The sequence below is a fragment of the Staurois parvus genome, unplaced genomic scaffold (genome assembly GCF_062004578.1).
Source record: "Staurois parvus isolate SC_StPar_1 unplaced genomic scaffold, SC_StPar_1.0 ptg001847l, whole genome shotgun sequence".
NCBI classification, from domain to species: domain Eukaryota; kingdom Metazoa; phylum Chordata; class Amphibia; order Anura; family Ranidae; genus Staurois; species Staurois parvus.
The window spans coordinates 538,040-553,077 of record NW_028319643.1 but is presented as its reverse complement, the minus strand read 5'-3'; the positions used below and the strand labels follow the sequence as shown (position 1 = coordinate 553,077).

Below are 15,038 nucleotides of genomic sequence, written 5' to 3'. Positions count from 1 at the left end.
TTACTGCCTCAATGCGGCGTGGCATGGAAGCTATCAGCCTGTGGCACTACTGAGGTGTTATGGAAGACCAGGATGCTTCAATAGCGGCCTTCAGCTCTTCTGCATTGTTCGGTCTCATCTTTCTCTTGGCAATGCCGCATAGATTCTCTATGGGGTTCAGGTCAGGCAAGTTTACTGGCCAATCAAGCACAGTAATCCGACGGTCATTGAACCAGGTTTTGGTGCTTTTGGCAGTGTGGGCGGTGCCAAGTCCTGCTGGAAAATGAAGTCAGCATCCCCATAAAGTTCATCTGTGGAAGGAAGCATGAAGTGCTCCAAAATCTCCTGGTAGACGGCTGCATTGACCCTGGACTTAATGAAGCACAGTGGACCAACACCAGCAGATGACATGTCTCTCCAAATCAACACAGACTGTGGAAACTTCACACTGGACTTCAAGCATCTTGCAGTGTGTGCCTCTCCATTCTTCCTCCATACTCGGGGTCCTTGTGCCTCTCCATTCTTCCTCCATACTCGGGGTCCTTGTGCCTCTCCATTCTTCCTCCATACTCGGGGTCCTTGGTTTCCAAATGAGATGCAAAAGTTGCTCTCATCAGAAAAGAGGACTTTGGACCACTGAGCAACAGACCAGGTCTGTTTTTCTTTAGCCCAGGTAAGATGCTTCTGACGTTGTTTGTTGTTCAGGAGCGGCTTGACAAGAGGAATACGACATTTGAAGCCCATGTCCAGGATCCGTCTGTGGATGCACTGACTCCAGCCTCAGTCCACTCCTTGTGAAAGTCCAACACTTTTGAATGGCCTTTTTCTGACAATCCTCTCCAGGCTGCGGTCATCCCTGCTGCTTGTGCACCTTTTTCTTCCACACTTTTCCCTTCCACATAACTTTCTATCAATGTGCTTTGATACGGCACTTTGGGAACATCCAACTACTTTTGCAATTACCTTTTTGAGGCTTTCCCTCCTTATGGAGGGTGTCAATGATGGTTTTCTGCACAACTGTCAGGTCAGCAGTCTTTCCCATGATTGTGATTCCTACTGAACCAGACTGAGAAACCATTTAAAGGCTCAGGAACCCTTTGCAGGTGTTATGGCTTAATTAGCTGACTAGAGTGGGACACTTTCAGCAGAGAATATTGCAACTTTTCACAATATTCTCATTTTCTGAGATTGTGGATTTGGGGTTTTCATGAGCTGTAAGCCATAATCATCACAATTATGACAAATCACGGCTTGAACTATCTTGCTTTGCATGTAATGAGTCTCTCATATATTAGTTTCACCTTTTAAGTTGCATTACTGAAATAAATGAACTTTTGCACGATATTCTAATTTTTTAAGTTTCACCTGTATTTATTATGAAAACTAAAATTCCGCCTGAAAAAAGGTGCACAGTTGCTTGGAGCCGAGAGCAGCTCCTTCCCTGGCCTGCATTCATAGTGGTGGACACAGGATTGTTTTTCCCTTGTAGCCTGAACAGCACACATTTCCCATTACTGGTTCACATCATTCACCTCTAATGCATAAAAGGACACTTCTATGGTATTTCAGATAAACAAAACACAGCAGCACCATGGAAACAAACCATTTACTTCATTTTATTTAAAAAAAAAAAAAACAAACTACTTAAATTCAGTATCAGCAAAGCTTGTTGCATATTCAAACATCAATGAAAAAAAGAATGGCATGTTTATACAAAGATGTACCTGGCAAGAGATAAAGCTTAATATTTGTGGAACACATCCCATAGTGATTGTGGGCAATTTGTAAATATTACAAATCAATCCATCTACATTGCAGGCTGGACTAGAAACAAGGGGGTGGTGATATTTTCCAGTAGATCCTGTTAATCATCCTTCAGAGGGTCTGGCGTTCATGGATAATATTGCTCTGGATAAGCAGACAACCTGGTTTGGCCAACGTGCAGCAAATTAGGAGGATGCAGCATATAGGAGACAGGAAATATGTTGCTTTGTTCAAATATTGAAAATTATTCTGCTCCTTTAAGTCCAAATGGATAATGTTGTGGATACTCATGAATTATCTTCAGTGCTTCATCATAAAGCCCCAGATCTGGAGGAGAAATGCAGACAAGAGATTGACAAAATCTCACTCATCACATCTACTGTATATAAAAACTTGTATAACTCATTTTTAGAATACATGGCTGAGCTTTCTTGTCAGACCTTTCAATGTCCCCCGTTTCAGGGGAGGTACTGGGGCCCAAGCTGCCATCGGTCGGGTGTGTGAGGTACTCTCCCTTGGCCTTCATAGAAAGCAAAGGTGCCATTCTGCAAGATGAGCAGACCACAAGAAGCAGCCAGTCTGTGGCTTTCCATACCATACAAAGGTATTTTTGTTCATTTACTTCCAGCCTTGTAACAGTATGGTGAGGACCCCTTTCTGTTCCAGCATGACTGTACCCATGTTTACAAAACCATCTCCAGAGACCTGGTTTGAGGGGCTTAGTGTGGAGGAACACAAGCTGCCTGCACAGAGCCCCAATCTCAACTGTACTGAACACATTTAGGAAGAACTGAAATAGTGATTGTGGGGCAGATCTGCTCATGTATCAGTGCCCATTAATCCAAAAACCACGTGGTATGCCTTCTTAGAATCATGGGGGGGGAACCCACACACAAACAAGAATGACTACCTCCATATGAACAGCTACTGTTGTGAAATGATCCCCTATAGATAGGATAGTCCGGCACCCAAACATTTGGCATATGGATGAGGTACACTAGTCATTCCTGTAAAACCCAAAAGGTGATATTAGCACTCACTACTGCAGCTAAGTTATTGCCCCCACCTACAGACACTTCCAGGGCAAACCCTTGCAATGTAATAGGTCACAGGATAACCTCCCTCCTTCGCTGTCAAAACTCTAGCCTCACAGTGCCCAAAACACAGTAAAGAACCCGTCAGAGGTACCACTTGTTTTTTAACGTGCAGGTAAAGATTTACATCCTCACTTAAGCAGTAACTCGCTAATACGCGCCAAATACAGACCTTTGCTCGCTTGTATTTGGCCCTCGGAGCATTATTCCCTCCACTATCAGCAGGTGTGGCATAATTTCTCCCACTGACCAACAATGGGGCAGGGTTTACTCCCACTGACACCTAGATATTTTCTGCTCCCAGTGGCCACAGCCTGCAACCCCCCCCCCCCCCCCCAAAGTTTGAAGGACAGTAAACTGGCCCTTTTTAGAAAGGCTGGAGAGCCCTGCTTTATGAAACCCTGGAATGTCTATGTCCTGTCATGCTTACATCCGATGAGCAGGGAAGACCATTCACAAACTGCAGTGTTACAGCTTCTACAGCAGCCACAATTCAGTGTGCGGAATAGGCCGAGGCTTTATACCTTTACCATTCCAAAACAGGAAACAGATATTTTGGAAGAGGATTTCTACAGTCACGGCCAAAACTATTGGCACCCCTGCATTTCTGTCAGATTTACTACTTTATCTGACAGAAAATTGTTGCAATTACAAATGTTTGGGCATGCTCATGTTTCTTTTGTTTGTATTGGTCTGAAACCAAAAAAACAAAAAGGGGGGGGGGGAACAAAAAGCCAAATCTGACATTACACACAACTCCAAAAATGGACTGAACAAAATTATTTAATAAAACATGAGAATGCCTTAACATTTGTAATTGCATCAACGTTTTGGGCAAAGTGGTGCATTATCTGACAGAAATGCAGGGGTGCCGTGACAGCATAAGAGGTTTGTATACGTTAAAAAAAAAAAAAATCAGTCATCCACTTACCAAAAGAACCAACGTCTTCCCGAAATGGGACGTATGAAACGCCCAATACTGTTGCCTTCTGGGTAACTTTTCCAACAACTTCTATAATTCCAGATAATTCTTCATCCAGCTTTGAAGAAGAAAAAAAAAAAAAAAAAAAGTATGGGAAATAATGTCGATTTTCAAAATAAATTGTGGTTAATATAAAATCACCTTGGAGCGTGTGCTTAAAAAGCGGAATTAATATTTTTTATATGGTAAATAAAAATTCAGTGGATAATAACTACCAGAAAAAAAGTTACATTTTTTTTGTACAATGCAGCATGACAGGGTAATGGTCAAACTATCGGCGCTGAAAACTGTCCTGGCAATTAAATGGTATATGGAGTGTGATGCAAAAAGTGGTTGTAAACCATAATATATATATATATACACACACACACACGGCTCAGTGTGTGTGTGTGTGTGTGTGTCCAGTGAAGTGACAGTCCTAAAGTGATTCACAGATGAAACAAATCCTCCTACACCAGTTGTACCAGTTTATCTGCAGTATTCTCTTCTCTACATCCACCCAAAGCCTACAATGTATACAGCTTGTCTGAGCTTTCAGAAAGTAGGGGTGGAAATCTGAAGTAAAAAAAACTTAGTGAGGAGAGCTGATTGAAAAGAAGGGACACACCCCCTTCATACAGCGGAGACTGTCATACACAGGTGTGCGCTGGAGCTCCCTCCCCGGTCACCTTTTACCTCCTGGAGTCAGGAAAACTTTTCAAAAGTGACTAATGCCAATAGCAGAGGAATGAAGCTGCAGAAAGAAATGACATTTAGTGCTCTGGACTGAGCGAAGTACACACTATAGAGGGAAATGCTGCGTTCATATTTCATGTCTGAGGTGTACAACCACTGTAACAGATCGTACTCAGATCACAAGCTATGGACATCCATGTAGAAGCAGTAAAGGCCAACCCAGCGATACCAAATGACTGAAGATGAACATGTTCCCCATAACGCTGGGTACTTACTGGTTCTGATAACTCCACCGTTGTGCTCTTGCCTGCCCCATCGGACAGCACAAAGGACGTCCCTGTAGGATGGACCTGTGATGAAACAACAAATGGTTTACTTCCCCGCATTGGATCGTCTGCCGATTGTTTTGCTTTCACACATTTTACATTGGCAGGGCAGGTGGTCAGGACGCCATAACAGGGACCTGGACTCTCTGGGAGAGATCACTTATACCACAGCACATCAAGGACCTGCAGCCTTTGTCAGGTTGGTTCTGGAATACACAGTATAGGGCCCATGCTTCCTGACAACCAGCCACCGAGACTGCCCCCAATACAGGCAATGTACAAGGGGGCCTCAGGCTGCAGTCAGGAAGGGCTGGGGGGGGGGGGGGGGGGGGACCGCACAGGGTACAGTAAGCGCCCACTCAAACTATCCGCACATCAAACCGCAACAGTGATCGTGTGTGTGGCCAGCTTGCTGTTCCGGCTACATGGAACAGGCAGTAGAGGGCGGTGTCAGTCCCCCCCACCCCCCTCTTTTTTAACCACAAATTTGATGGAGGAAGAAGAGGTAAGAAGAAGGGAGGAGGAGGGGTCCCCCCCCATAAAAGAAGGGAGGAGGAGGGGTACTCCATGGAAGCGAGGCGTTCCCTGGTGAAAGGGAGGAAGAGGATAGTGTTCCCTGGTGGAAGGAGGGGGGGGGGGTTCCCCGGTGGAAGGAGGGGGGGGTTCCCCGGTGGAAGGGAATGAGCCGCAGACCCCCGTATAGTGTGTCACACAGCCCCGCCAGTATAGAACCCAGGACAGGGCCTCTCTGGGAATGTATAGGACGACATACAGGCAGGAGAGGGGAACCGACCTTCTCCACACGGCCCACGAAGCACACGGGCTGCCCTATGTACCGGGCCAGCATGCTGGTGTTGATCCGGGGTCTGGCCACCTCATAGATGTCCCCCATCGCTCTCCAACACTTTCTCTCACACTGCCTGACAGACTCTGGCGGGAACACGAAGCCTGGACCGTGATCTCCGCTGTGGCCAATCAGCAACTCTCTTAGTGTTTTGCCTCACAATATTGGACCACTCACAGCCGACTATGGCAGCCTGCCAATCAGCGAGCGCGTACTGTAGCAAGCGGGGAGCCAATATTCACAGCCAACTATGAGTCGCCTCGGGCCAACCACCAATCAGTGCGCATGTACGGGCGTGAAGCCATAAACGCCTTCTTTGCACCTGGCAAACAGGAGTCTGTCTTTCATAGAAATATCACAAAAGTGACGGCGGCATTTAATAGGGGAGACGTATAAGGACGGAAGGCTAGTTGGGAAATTAAAACACAAAGAGTATTTATTGTAGGAACCATAGAGATCCGGAAAGTGCGATACGGCGTTTAGGGAAGAATTTCGACGGTGGACATTCTGGGCGGGGCGCCGCAAAGGGGAAAGGTGACGTCGTGGTGGGTCATGTGAGTGAAAGTGTAGGGGCGGGGTTGTAGTCCTGATAGTACATAGTGGAGAGGAGCTGACCTACCTGGCTGGGAGGTAAGTAGGAGGTTCCGGGGGGGATTCTAGTATTTGGTACTGGTGGGGTAAATCCCGCCCCTCGGAGCTCATGAGGGGAGGAGTTACCTGTATGTGTTGTGTTCTCACAGCCATGGCAACACAGCACCCCTTCCCCCTCACACAGGTATGTGAATGTGGGGGCACCCCTCCCCCACATATATCTGTGATTATGGGGTACCGCTTAACCTTGTCGCTGCCAGGGACATCTTTGCTTTTTTTTTGTTTGTTTACAAAGATCATTTTATTTATTTATGGGCAGCACAGGGGCTAAATGGTTAGCACTTCCACCCGGCAGTATTCGGGTCCTTGGTTTGAATCTCAGCCACGGCACCTCCTGCCTGGAGTTTGCATGTTCTCCCTGTGCCTGCGTGGGTTTCCTCCGGGTATCTCCGGTTTACTCCCACACTCCAAAGACATGCTGGTAGGTGAGTTGGCTCCTGTCTAAATTGACCCTAGTATGTGTATGTATGAATGTGAGTTAGGGACCTTAGATTGTACGCCCCTTGAGGGTTAGGGACTGATGTGAATGTACAATATATATGTAAAGCGCTGTGAAAATTGATAGCTCTATATAAGTACCTGAAGTAAATAAATATTACAAGTACTTCTATAGCGCCATCAGTTGACACAGCTCTGTACATACAGTCAGGTCCATAAATATTGGGACATGGACACAATTCTAACATTTTTGGCTCTATACACCACCACAATGGATTTGAAATCAAACGAACAAGATGTGCTTTAACTGCAGACTGTCCATTTCTTTTATTTGAGGGTATTTACATCCAAATCAGGTGAACGGTGTAGGAATTACAACAGTTTGCATATGTGCCTCCCACTTGTTAAGGGACCAAAAGAATAATAATCATAAATCCTTTGCAGTCAATTACAGCCTGAAGTCTGGAACGCATAGACATCACCAGACGCTGGGTTTCATCCCTGGTGATGCTCTGCCAGGCCTCTACTGCAAATGTCTTCAGTTCCTGCTTGTTCTTGGGGCATTTTCCCTTCAGTTTTGTCTTCAGCAAGTGAAACGCATGCTCAATCGGATTCAGGTCAGGTGATTGACTTGGCCATTGCAGAACATTCCACTTCTTTCCCTTAAAAAACTCTTTGGTTGCTTTTGCAGTATGCTTTGGGTCATTGTCCATCTACACTGTGAAGCGTCCAATGAGTTGTGAAGCATTTGGCTGAATATGAGCAGATAATATTCCCGAAACACTTCAGAATTCATCCGGCTGCTTTTGTCAGCAGTCACATCATCAATAAATACAAGAGAACCAGTTCCATTGGCAGCCATACATGCCCACGCCATGACACTACCACCACCATGCTTCACTGATGAGGTGGTATGCTTAGGATCATGAGCAGTTCCTTTCCTTCTCCATACTCTTCTCTTCCCATCACTCTGGTACAAGTTGATCTCGGTCTCATCTGTCCATAGGATGTTGTTCCAGAACTGTGAAGGCTTTTTTAGATGTCGTTTGGCAAACTCTAATCTGGCCTTCCTGTTTTTGAGGCTCACCAATGGTTTACATCTTGTGGTGAACCCTCTGTATTCACTCTGGTGAAGTCTTCTCTTGATTGGTGACTTTGACACACATACACCTACCTCCTGGAGAGTGTTCTTGATCTGGCCAACTGTTGTGAAGGGTGTTTTCTTCACCAGGGAAAGAATTCTTCGGTCATCCACCACAGTTGTTTTCCGTGGTCTTCCGGGTCTTTTGGTGTTGCTGAGCTCACCGGTGCGTTCCTTCTTTTTAAGAATGTTCCAAACAGTTGTTTTGGCCACACCTAATGTTTTTGCTATCTCTCTGATGGGTTTGTTTTGTTTTTTCAGCCTAATGATGGCTTCACTGATAGTGACAGCTCTTTGGATCTCATCTTGAGAGTTGACAGCAACAGATTCCAAATGCAAATAGCACACTTGAAATGAACTCTGGACCTTTTATCTGCTCATTGTAATTGGGATAATGAGGGAATAAACACACACCTGGCCATGGAACAGCTGAGAAGCCAATTGTCCCATTACTTTTGGTCCCTTAACAAGTAGGAGGCACATATGCAAACTGTTGTAATTCCTACACCGTTCACCTGATTTGGATGTAAATACCCTCAAATTAAAGCTGACAGTCTGCAGTTAAAGCACATCTTGTTTGTTTCATTTCAAATCCATTTTGATGGTGTATAGAGCCAAAAATGTTAGAATTGTGTCATGTCCCAATATTTATGGACCTGACTGTATATATTGTACATTGACATCAGTCTGGCCTGAAGATTACATAACCCCCAAACATGTTCTAAGAGCAGACACCCTGGAGAATAAAATAACCGTAGTTCTAACTCTGCGTGTCACACGATATCAGCGCAATGCTTCTGCAAACGCAAATTTCAATAAAAAACACGCTAAAGTTAATTTGAGGGAACACAGAGGCGATCTCTTACCTATTTTTTTGTGAATTATAAAAGATGAGCTTACACCGAGTAAATCGATAACCAACACGTCAAGCTTTAACCAGTTCCCGACTGCGCTACAGCTGAAAGACGCTACACTGCGGTCAGCTAGTTCTGGGAGGGCGTCTACGGACATTCTCCAAGAACCACACCCCCTGGAGAGCGCAACGTGCGCAAGCTATGATCCCTGAGTCATTTGGACATAGCTGATCACGTGTTCAGGTAAAGGGCCAATCAGAGCTGCCTTTTACCATGTGATCAACTGTGTCCAATCATAGCTGATTACAGTGTAAGTATGAAATGCCAGTTATTGGCAGCCCTTGCCTCACGCTTACAGTGCAAGAGGAGAGACGGTAAGCGGCATTTCTCAGAGGGGACATGTACACTGATCATCAGTGCCCTGATGAGCAGTGTAGCCGTATCAGTGCTTTGTATCAGTGCCCATCAATGCTTTGTATCAGTGCTGGCTGTCGGTGGCGCTTATCAATACCCATCAGTGCTGCATATCAGTGCAGCCTTATCATTGCCCAGCAGTGCCTCCTCATCAGCGCACATCAGTGAAGGAGGAAAATCACTTATTTACAAAACTGTATAAGAGAAACGAAGAAAAACTTCTTTTTTTTTTTTTCAAAATGTTCGGTCTTTTCCAGTGCCCTGATGAGCAGTGTAACCTTATCAGTGCTTTGTATCAGTGCCCATCAGTGCTTTGTTTCATTTGTTTAGCAAAAAATAAACCCCCCAGCGGTGATTAAATACAACCTAAAGAAAGCTCTATCTATCTCAAAAAATGATAAAAATTTAGTTTGGATACAATGTTGCATGAATGTGTAATTACCATCCAAAGTGCGAAAGCGCTGAAAGCTGAAAATCGGCCTGAGCAGGAAGGGGGTGAAAGCGTCCAGTAGGCAAGTGGTTAAAATTGCGAGCGCCCTGGAAACTGCGACAAACTCCAAGGACTGAGTGGTGTATGGAGGGACTAGCGGTTTCCACGGTAACAGCTGCTCCCTTTAGGAACATTGCCTGTAGCAGCCTCTTTATTTTACATGTTTATCCAACATGGGCCGTTTTCCTGCAACACTTTACAGTAAACACATCAGTGCCCGCCATCAGAGGGTCTAATCCGATGTCCCCGGCCTGGAGAGGAATGGAAGATGGCTGACAGTGATGACATTTGATACATTCCCAATATTCCTGCTGAGGGCCCGCTGGCTCTATGCTGCATACATCCCATTCTCACTGTGTGCATCCATGGGGTTTCATTAACCAGTTTGGCGCCAGAACAATTTTTTAAACTTTTTGCACACATGTAAAAATCCTAATATGTGGCAATAAAATGAATTAAACCCCCAGAATATTATATAATTTTTGAAAGCAGAGGCAATAAGAGGAATAAAAAGGTGATGGTTGCAAATTTTTATGTCATATGATACTTGTGCAACTGCCTTTTAAATGTAAGTTTTCAGAAACTACAATTATAAGAAAATTAATTTTAGTGCAAAAAGATACAATAGAATACCAATTTTTGGTTAAAATATAAAATATGAGTTTGCATCGAGTAGCTAGATACCAAACATTCCATGTCTTAAAATTGCGCCTGCAATATCGCCAAAAACAACTGTGCCCAAAAAAATCACTATAGGTGACGCTTTAAAAGCCTTTACAGCTCATCAGTTTGGAGTGAACTAGGAGCTCTTGTGCTAGAATTATTGTTCTCATTCTGACAATTGCGACTAGATGTAATACTTGTGGAGTGACTGGGGGTTTACATACACGTGCACATCCTGGGCTTTCCTTCGCTCAGGTGTCTGGGGCAACAGGGTTGCGGCAATTTAAAAAAAAAAAATATTTCATTATAATTTTATGTTTTAAAACTTTTTTCTTTGATTTTTTTAAGTTTATTTTTACTTGATTGCTATCACAAGGGGTTAATAAATCCATATGTGATGGCATTGGGCAGGTGACAGTTACTCTTTATGTAGACATTAGGGGGTTTATTTACTAAAGCTGGAGAGTTCAAAATCAGACTCCCTTCTGCATAAAAGCCAATCAGCTTCCAGGTTTCATTGCCAAAGCTTCATTGAACAAGCTGAGGTTAGAAGCTGATTGGTTTCTATGCAGAAGGGAGTCTGATTTTGGACTCTCCAGCTTTAGTAAATAAACCCCTAGGGGTCTGATAGACCCCAACGTCTCCCCTCCCCTTTACACCATCCAACCAATCATATATCGGCTTGGTTAGATGTGTCCCCTGGCTGTACTGGCCAGGAAAAGGTGCATCTGAAACCGGAAGTGACATCACTTTTGGTCTCAGTGTTTGCATGTGAGATCAAAGCGTGGATTTGCCTCGTCTCACAGCGATCTCCCTCCTCTAAGCCAGCGGTTGTGTTCCCGGGCTCTGGAAAAAGCAGGAGAGGCCGGGAACCATGAGACAGGAAAGAGCCGCTGGCGTAAGGAAGGGGGGGTACTGTGTTGCCGGCTCTGTGAAAGTGATCAGCAGCTATAGAACTGCCGCATCACTTTCAAGCCAGGAGTCGGCTAAACAAACCCAGCACAAGCTGATGACTATTAGTGCAGCCCTCAGCTTGTGATTAAAGGTTCACACTTTGGATGTGCGTAGTAATGAAGTGGTTAACTGCACAGGGAGGGACACGCCACACAACCCTCTCTCTTCAATAGATAGATATTAGAGTTGCACCAATACTAATTTTTTACAGATGAGTAGGAGTTCCGATACTTCCGGTCAAGTACTCACTGATCTCGAGTACCAATATCTTTCCAGTGCGATTTGGCCACATACAAAAGGAATAGGTTCAAATTGCACTGCAAAGAATTCCATGCGATTTGAACAAGACTGTGGTGCAATTCCTGCCTGAATTGCAGCCGTTGATGTCCACAGTCGATCAGGAGCCGGAGCTGGTGGGACCCATCATACAGGAAGGTTTCCTGCACAGCTCCTGTGTGAACCCAGGCTTGTCATAGTGACTTTGAGCCTGAGTTCACATAAGAGCGGTGGTGGAAACCTCCTGCATGACGGGTCCCACCGGCTCCTGATCCGATTGTGGACATCAATGGCTGCTGCTTGGGCTCCTTCTGCCTCTCCCATGGCTCTCTCACCCCAGCCTCCAGCGGCTCTCTCCCCTCAGCCTCCAGCGGTTCCAGACGTCCACTGGACCCCATCCCCCACGGTCCAGCTATACCAGGTTGCCGATCCCTGCTGTAAGAGAAAGAAAAACTGTTTCACTGGTCCGAGGATTTGAAATCCCCACTGCTTTCTCTCTTCTTCTTGCAGTGCTGACAGTACAGGCTAGATGGCTTACGATTGGTCAGCACCATCACATGGGAGAGGCAGGAGGAGCTCAGGCCTCAGCCATTGATGTCCACAGTGGGATCGGGAGCCGGAGCTGGTGGAACCCTTTATGCAGGGAGGTTTTCCGCACCGCTTCTGTGTGAACTCGGGCTCAAAGTCACTATACCAAGCTTGGGTTCACAAAGGAGCTGTACAAGAAACCGCATGCGATTCGGACAGGAATCGCAAAGCATTCCTGTTCAAACCGCTTGCAATTCTTTGCAGTGCGATTTGAGCCCTTTCATTTTGTATGGGCTCAAACTGCACTGCAAAGGTATCAGTATTGGGAACATTTGCAAGCGTACAAGTACTTGTGCAAGTACTCAGTATCGGCACCCATACCAGTATCGGTATCAGTGCAACCCTAAAAGATATATAGTTAGGCTGGCCATACACTATACAATTTCTGTACAATTTCCTTTAGATTTACCTTCAACTATGTAGTGCAAGGGCTGGCCTAATTGGATACATTTGAAAGTGTTGTTTGGGTTTGACCTCCTATTATATGGTTTTTGGTAAATCTAAAGCAAAATTCTCAAGAAAATTGTATAATGTATGGCCAGCCAATACTTTTGGCAATATAGTGTAGATAGGTATAGTGATAAAGAGATACAGTAAATGGATAGAGTGATAATAAACATCTAAATAGAAGTAGATAGGTAAACATCTAGATAGATGGATAGCGTGATTAATAGATAGATGGATGGATAGATATAGAAAATGCCAATCACAAAGAAATATATTTTGAGATGAGTAAGCCAAAATCCATTCCTGACTCTCTCCACTTTCTTATCAATCTACTAATAAAATGACAAAAAAAGGTTTGAGTTATCAGTATTTTTGTTCAAATACTGACTGTATGGTTGTTCTGTGAAATACTGCCAATAAATAGATATATAGAACAATAGATACAGATATACAGTGATAGAAAATATAAACAGGTAAATATTGTTAAAATGTTGCAGCCCCAAGGGTAAAAGTCTCTGTTTTTGGTTTGGTGATGACATATTCTTGTAATTCGGTGACATCTTCTAGTTAGGAAATTTGTTGTTTGATTAATTGCATCCGAAGGTGAAAAAAAACATTTTGTTTTGTAATTAAAAATCTGTAACAAAGTGTTAAAACCCCCTACATTTGTTTACCATCTCTGTCCCATTTGGAAGATTTCCCTTTACTTCCTTTCCTATAGAGACAACAGGAAGTGGGAGGAAATTTCTCCAAACTGAGGGAAATCTCCTTTCAGACACTGTTGTCACTGAAACAGGTGACCACATTAGAAGATTTCTCCTTTATTTCTGTTATGGTGATAACTTTATTGTAGTACTAAAGATTTTGTGTTTTTTTTTTTTTTTTTTTTAGACCTTTTCAGCACAGAATGATAAATGTGTCCATCCCAAAAAGTCCAGAAGCACTCATATTTTTTAAAATGACTTTACACAGTTATTATTCATTTTTTTTTGTGCAGCTTCCCCAAATTTCCGCTCAGGGAGTGCACACTCGTAACGTCTTTCAAAGTAACCTGATCAGCCTCCTCTGGACCACATGTCCCATAATTCATAGCACCTTGCTTGCCACATACAAACTACTTTCAATCACTTCCACATTAGAGGAGGAGCAGAGACGTGGCTTAGGGCAGGTTTATGTGTGTTTGGTGCGTTTTTCGTGCTTTGTATTTCTATACAAGTTTTAACCCCTTGGACCCCGCAGAAGCATACAGTTGCGGGGTGCTTGCAGAGTGGCCCTATCTAACTTGAGTGGGTCGTGGCTGGCAGGCGGTAGCACCCACCAAAAGGAACATAGGGGTTTAATTCCTGCTGTGGCATGTGTACACCTTTTGGCTGCTGCCTCAGCTGCTAAAGGGGGTAGGCACTGAAGGCTGTTAAACTACTACTCAACTACAGGGTTTTTCCATCCCCCCCAACTGTATGTGTGAACAAGCCCTAAGGGTGTCGCTGTCGCTTGTGATCCAAGTGCATTTGACAGGTGGTGAGAAGGTGATATGTTGCCTCCTCAGCACCTGATTTAAACCCATGATTGCCGTGTAATGCATGCGATTGCGGTATGGTAGTAGGGCAATTAGAGGTTTAAAGTTGACTTCTCCCATGTTATTCAGGTAGACCTCCACCTCTTTAACCCTTTCCCGCCAAGCGTACACAAATATGCAGCCCCACAGAACTGGGCTTTTTTCTGTGGGGCAGCATATTTGCGTATCTGTCTTTGTGCTGGGAGCACCCCGCGCGTCACACTCCCAGCACAGAGACCGGGGCCTCACCAAGAGCCCCGGGTCCTGTACTAACGATCAGGACCCTGAACTCCCATTTCAGATCATCTGATGGTTGTGATAGCCTCTCATTAGCTATCAATAGTAATCAGTCACTGTCCCCGTGTTTCGTGTTTTCTCTCTCTGAATGGAGGAGAGAGATACCTTGTATTTCTCTCTCTCTCTCTCTCTCTCTCTCTCTCTCTCTCTCTCTCTCTCTCTCTCTCTCTCTCTCTCTCTCTCTCTCTCTCTCTCTCTCTCTCTCTCTCTCTCTCTCTCTCTCTCTCTCTCTCTCTCCTTTCAGAGAAAAAAAAAATCAACAGTGTGTATAAAAAAAAATAATAATAAATTACCTAGATCAACGTTTGATCTAGGTCTTTGCCAGGATTAGTGTTTGGGTCAGGGTCAGTATTTGCTTGGGCAGGATTTTTTATTTTTAATTAGTATCAATGTCAGTGTGTTTTTGGTAGGGAAAAAAAGAAAAATAGTGTGCACTATTGTTTTTGGGCTGTAGTACGGATACATACAACAACTAACATACACATATGTGGTATCTCTGCAATAGTTAGGAGTAGGAGAATTTATTTTGGGTTGCTCTTTGGTGGTAGGTTGTGGTAATAGCAAGAAACATACAGCTAATTTTTTAAAATATTAATTTTTTTAAAG

The 15,038-nt window shown here is 44.3% G+C and overlaps 2 protein-coding genes across 2 annotated transcripts in view; one reads left to right on the top strand and one right to left on the bottom strand.

Moving 5' to 3' along the window:
• Nucleotides 1-1,579: 1,579 nt before the first annotated feature.
• RPA3 (replication protein A3) lies at nucleotides 1,580-5,880 on the bottom strand. The gene is made up of 4 exons (XM_089664184.1): nucleotides 5,614-5,880; nucleotides 4,770-4,844; nucleotides 3,769-3,877; nucleotides 1,580-2,070 (listed from the first exon to the last, which is right to left on the bottom strand). The coding sequence occupies exons 1-4, from the start codon at nucleotides 5,710-5,712 to the stop codon at nucleotides 1,988-1,990; spliced, it is 366 nt and encodes a 121-aa protein (XP_089520310.1). The 5' UTR covers nucleotides 5,713-5,880; the 3' UTR covers nucleotides 1,580-1,987.
• A 285-nt stretch (nucleotides 5,881-6,165) lies between these two features.
• Nucleotides 6,166-15,038, top strand: part of UMAD1 (UBAP1-MVB12-associated (UMA) domain containing 1) — a 42,812-nt gene continuing 33,939 nt past the window's right edge. The window contains exon 1 of the mRNA XM_089664183.1: nucleotides 6,166-6,294. The gene's annotated coding sequence lies outside the window, so the exon portion shown is untranslated. The remainder of the gene's footprint in view (nucleotides 6,295-15,038) is intronic.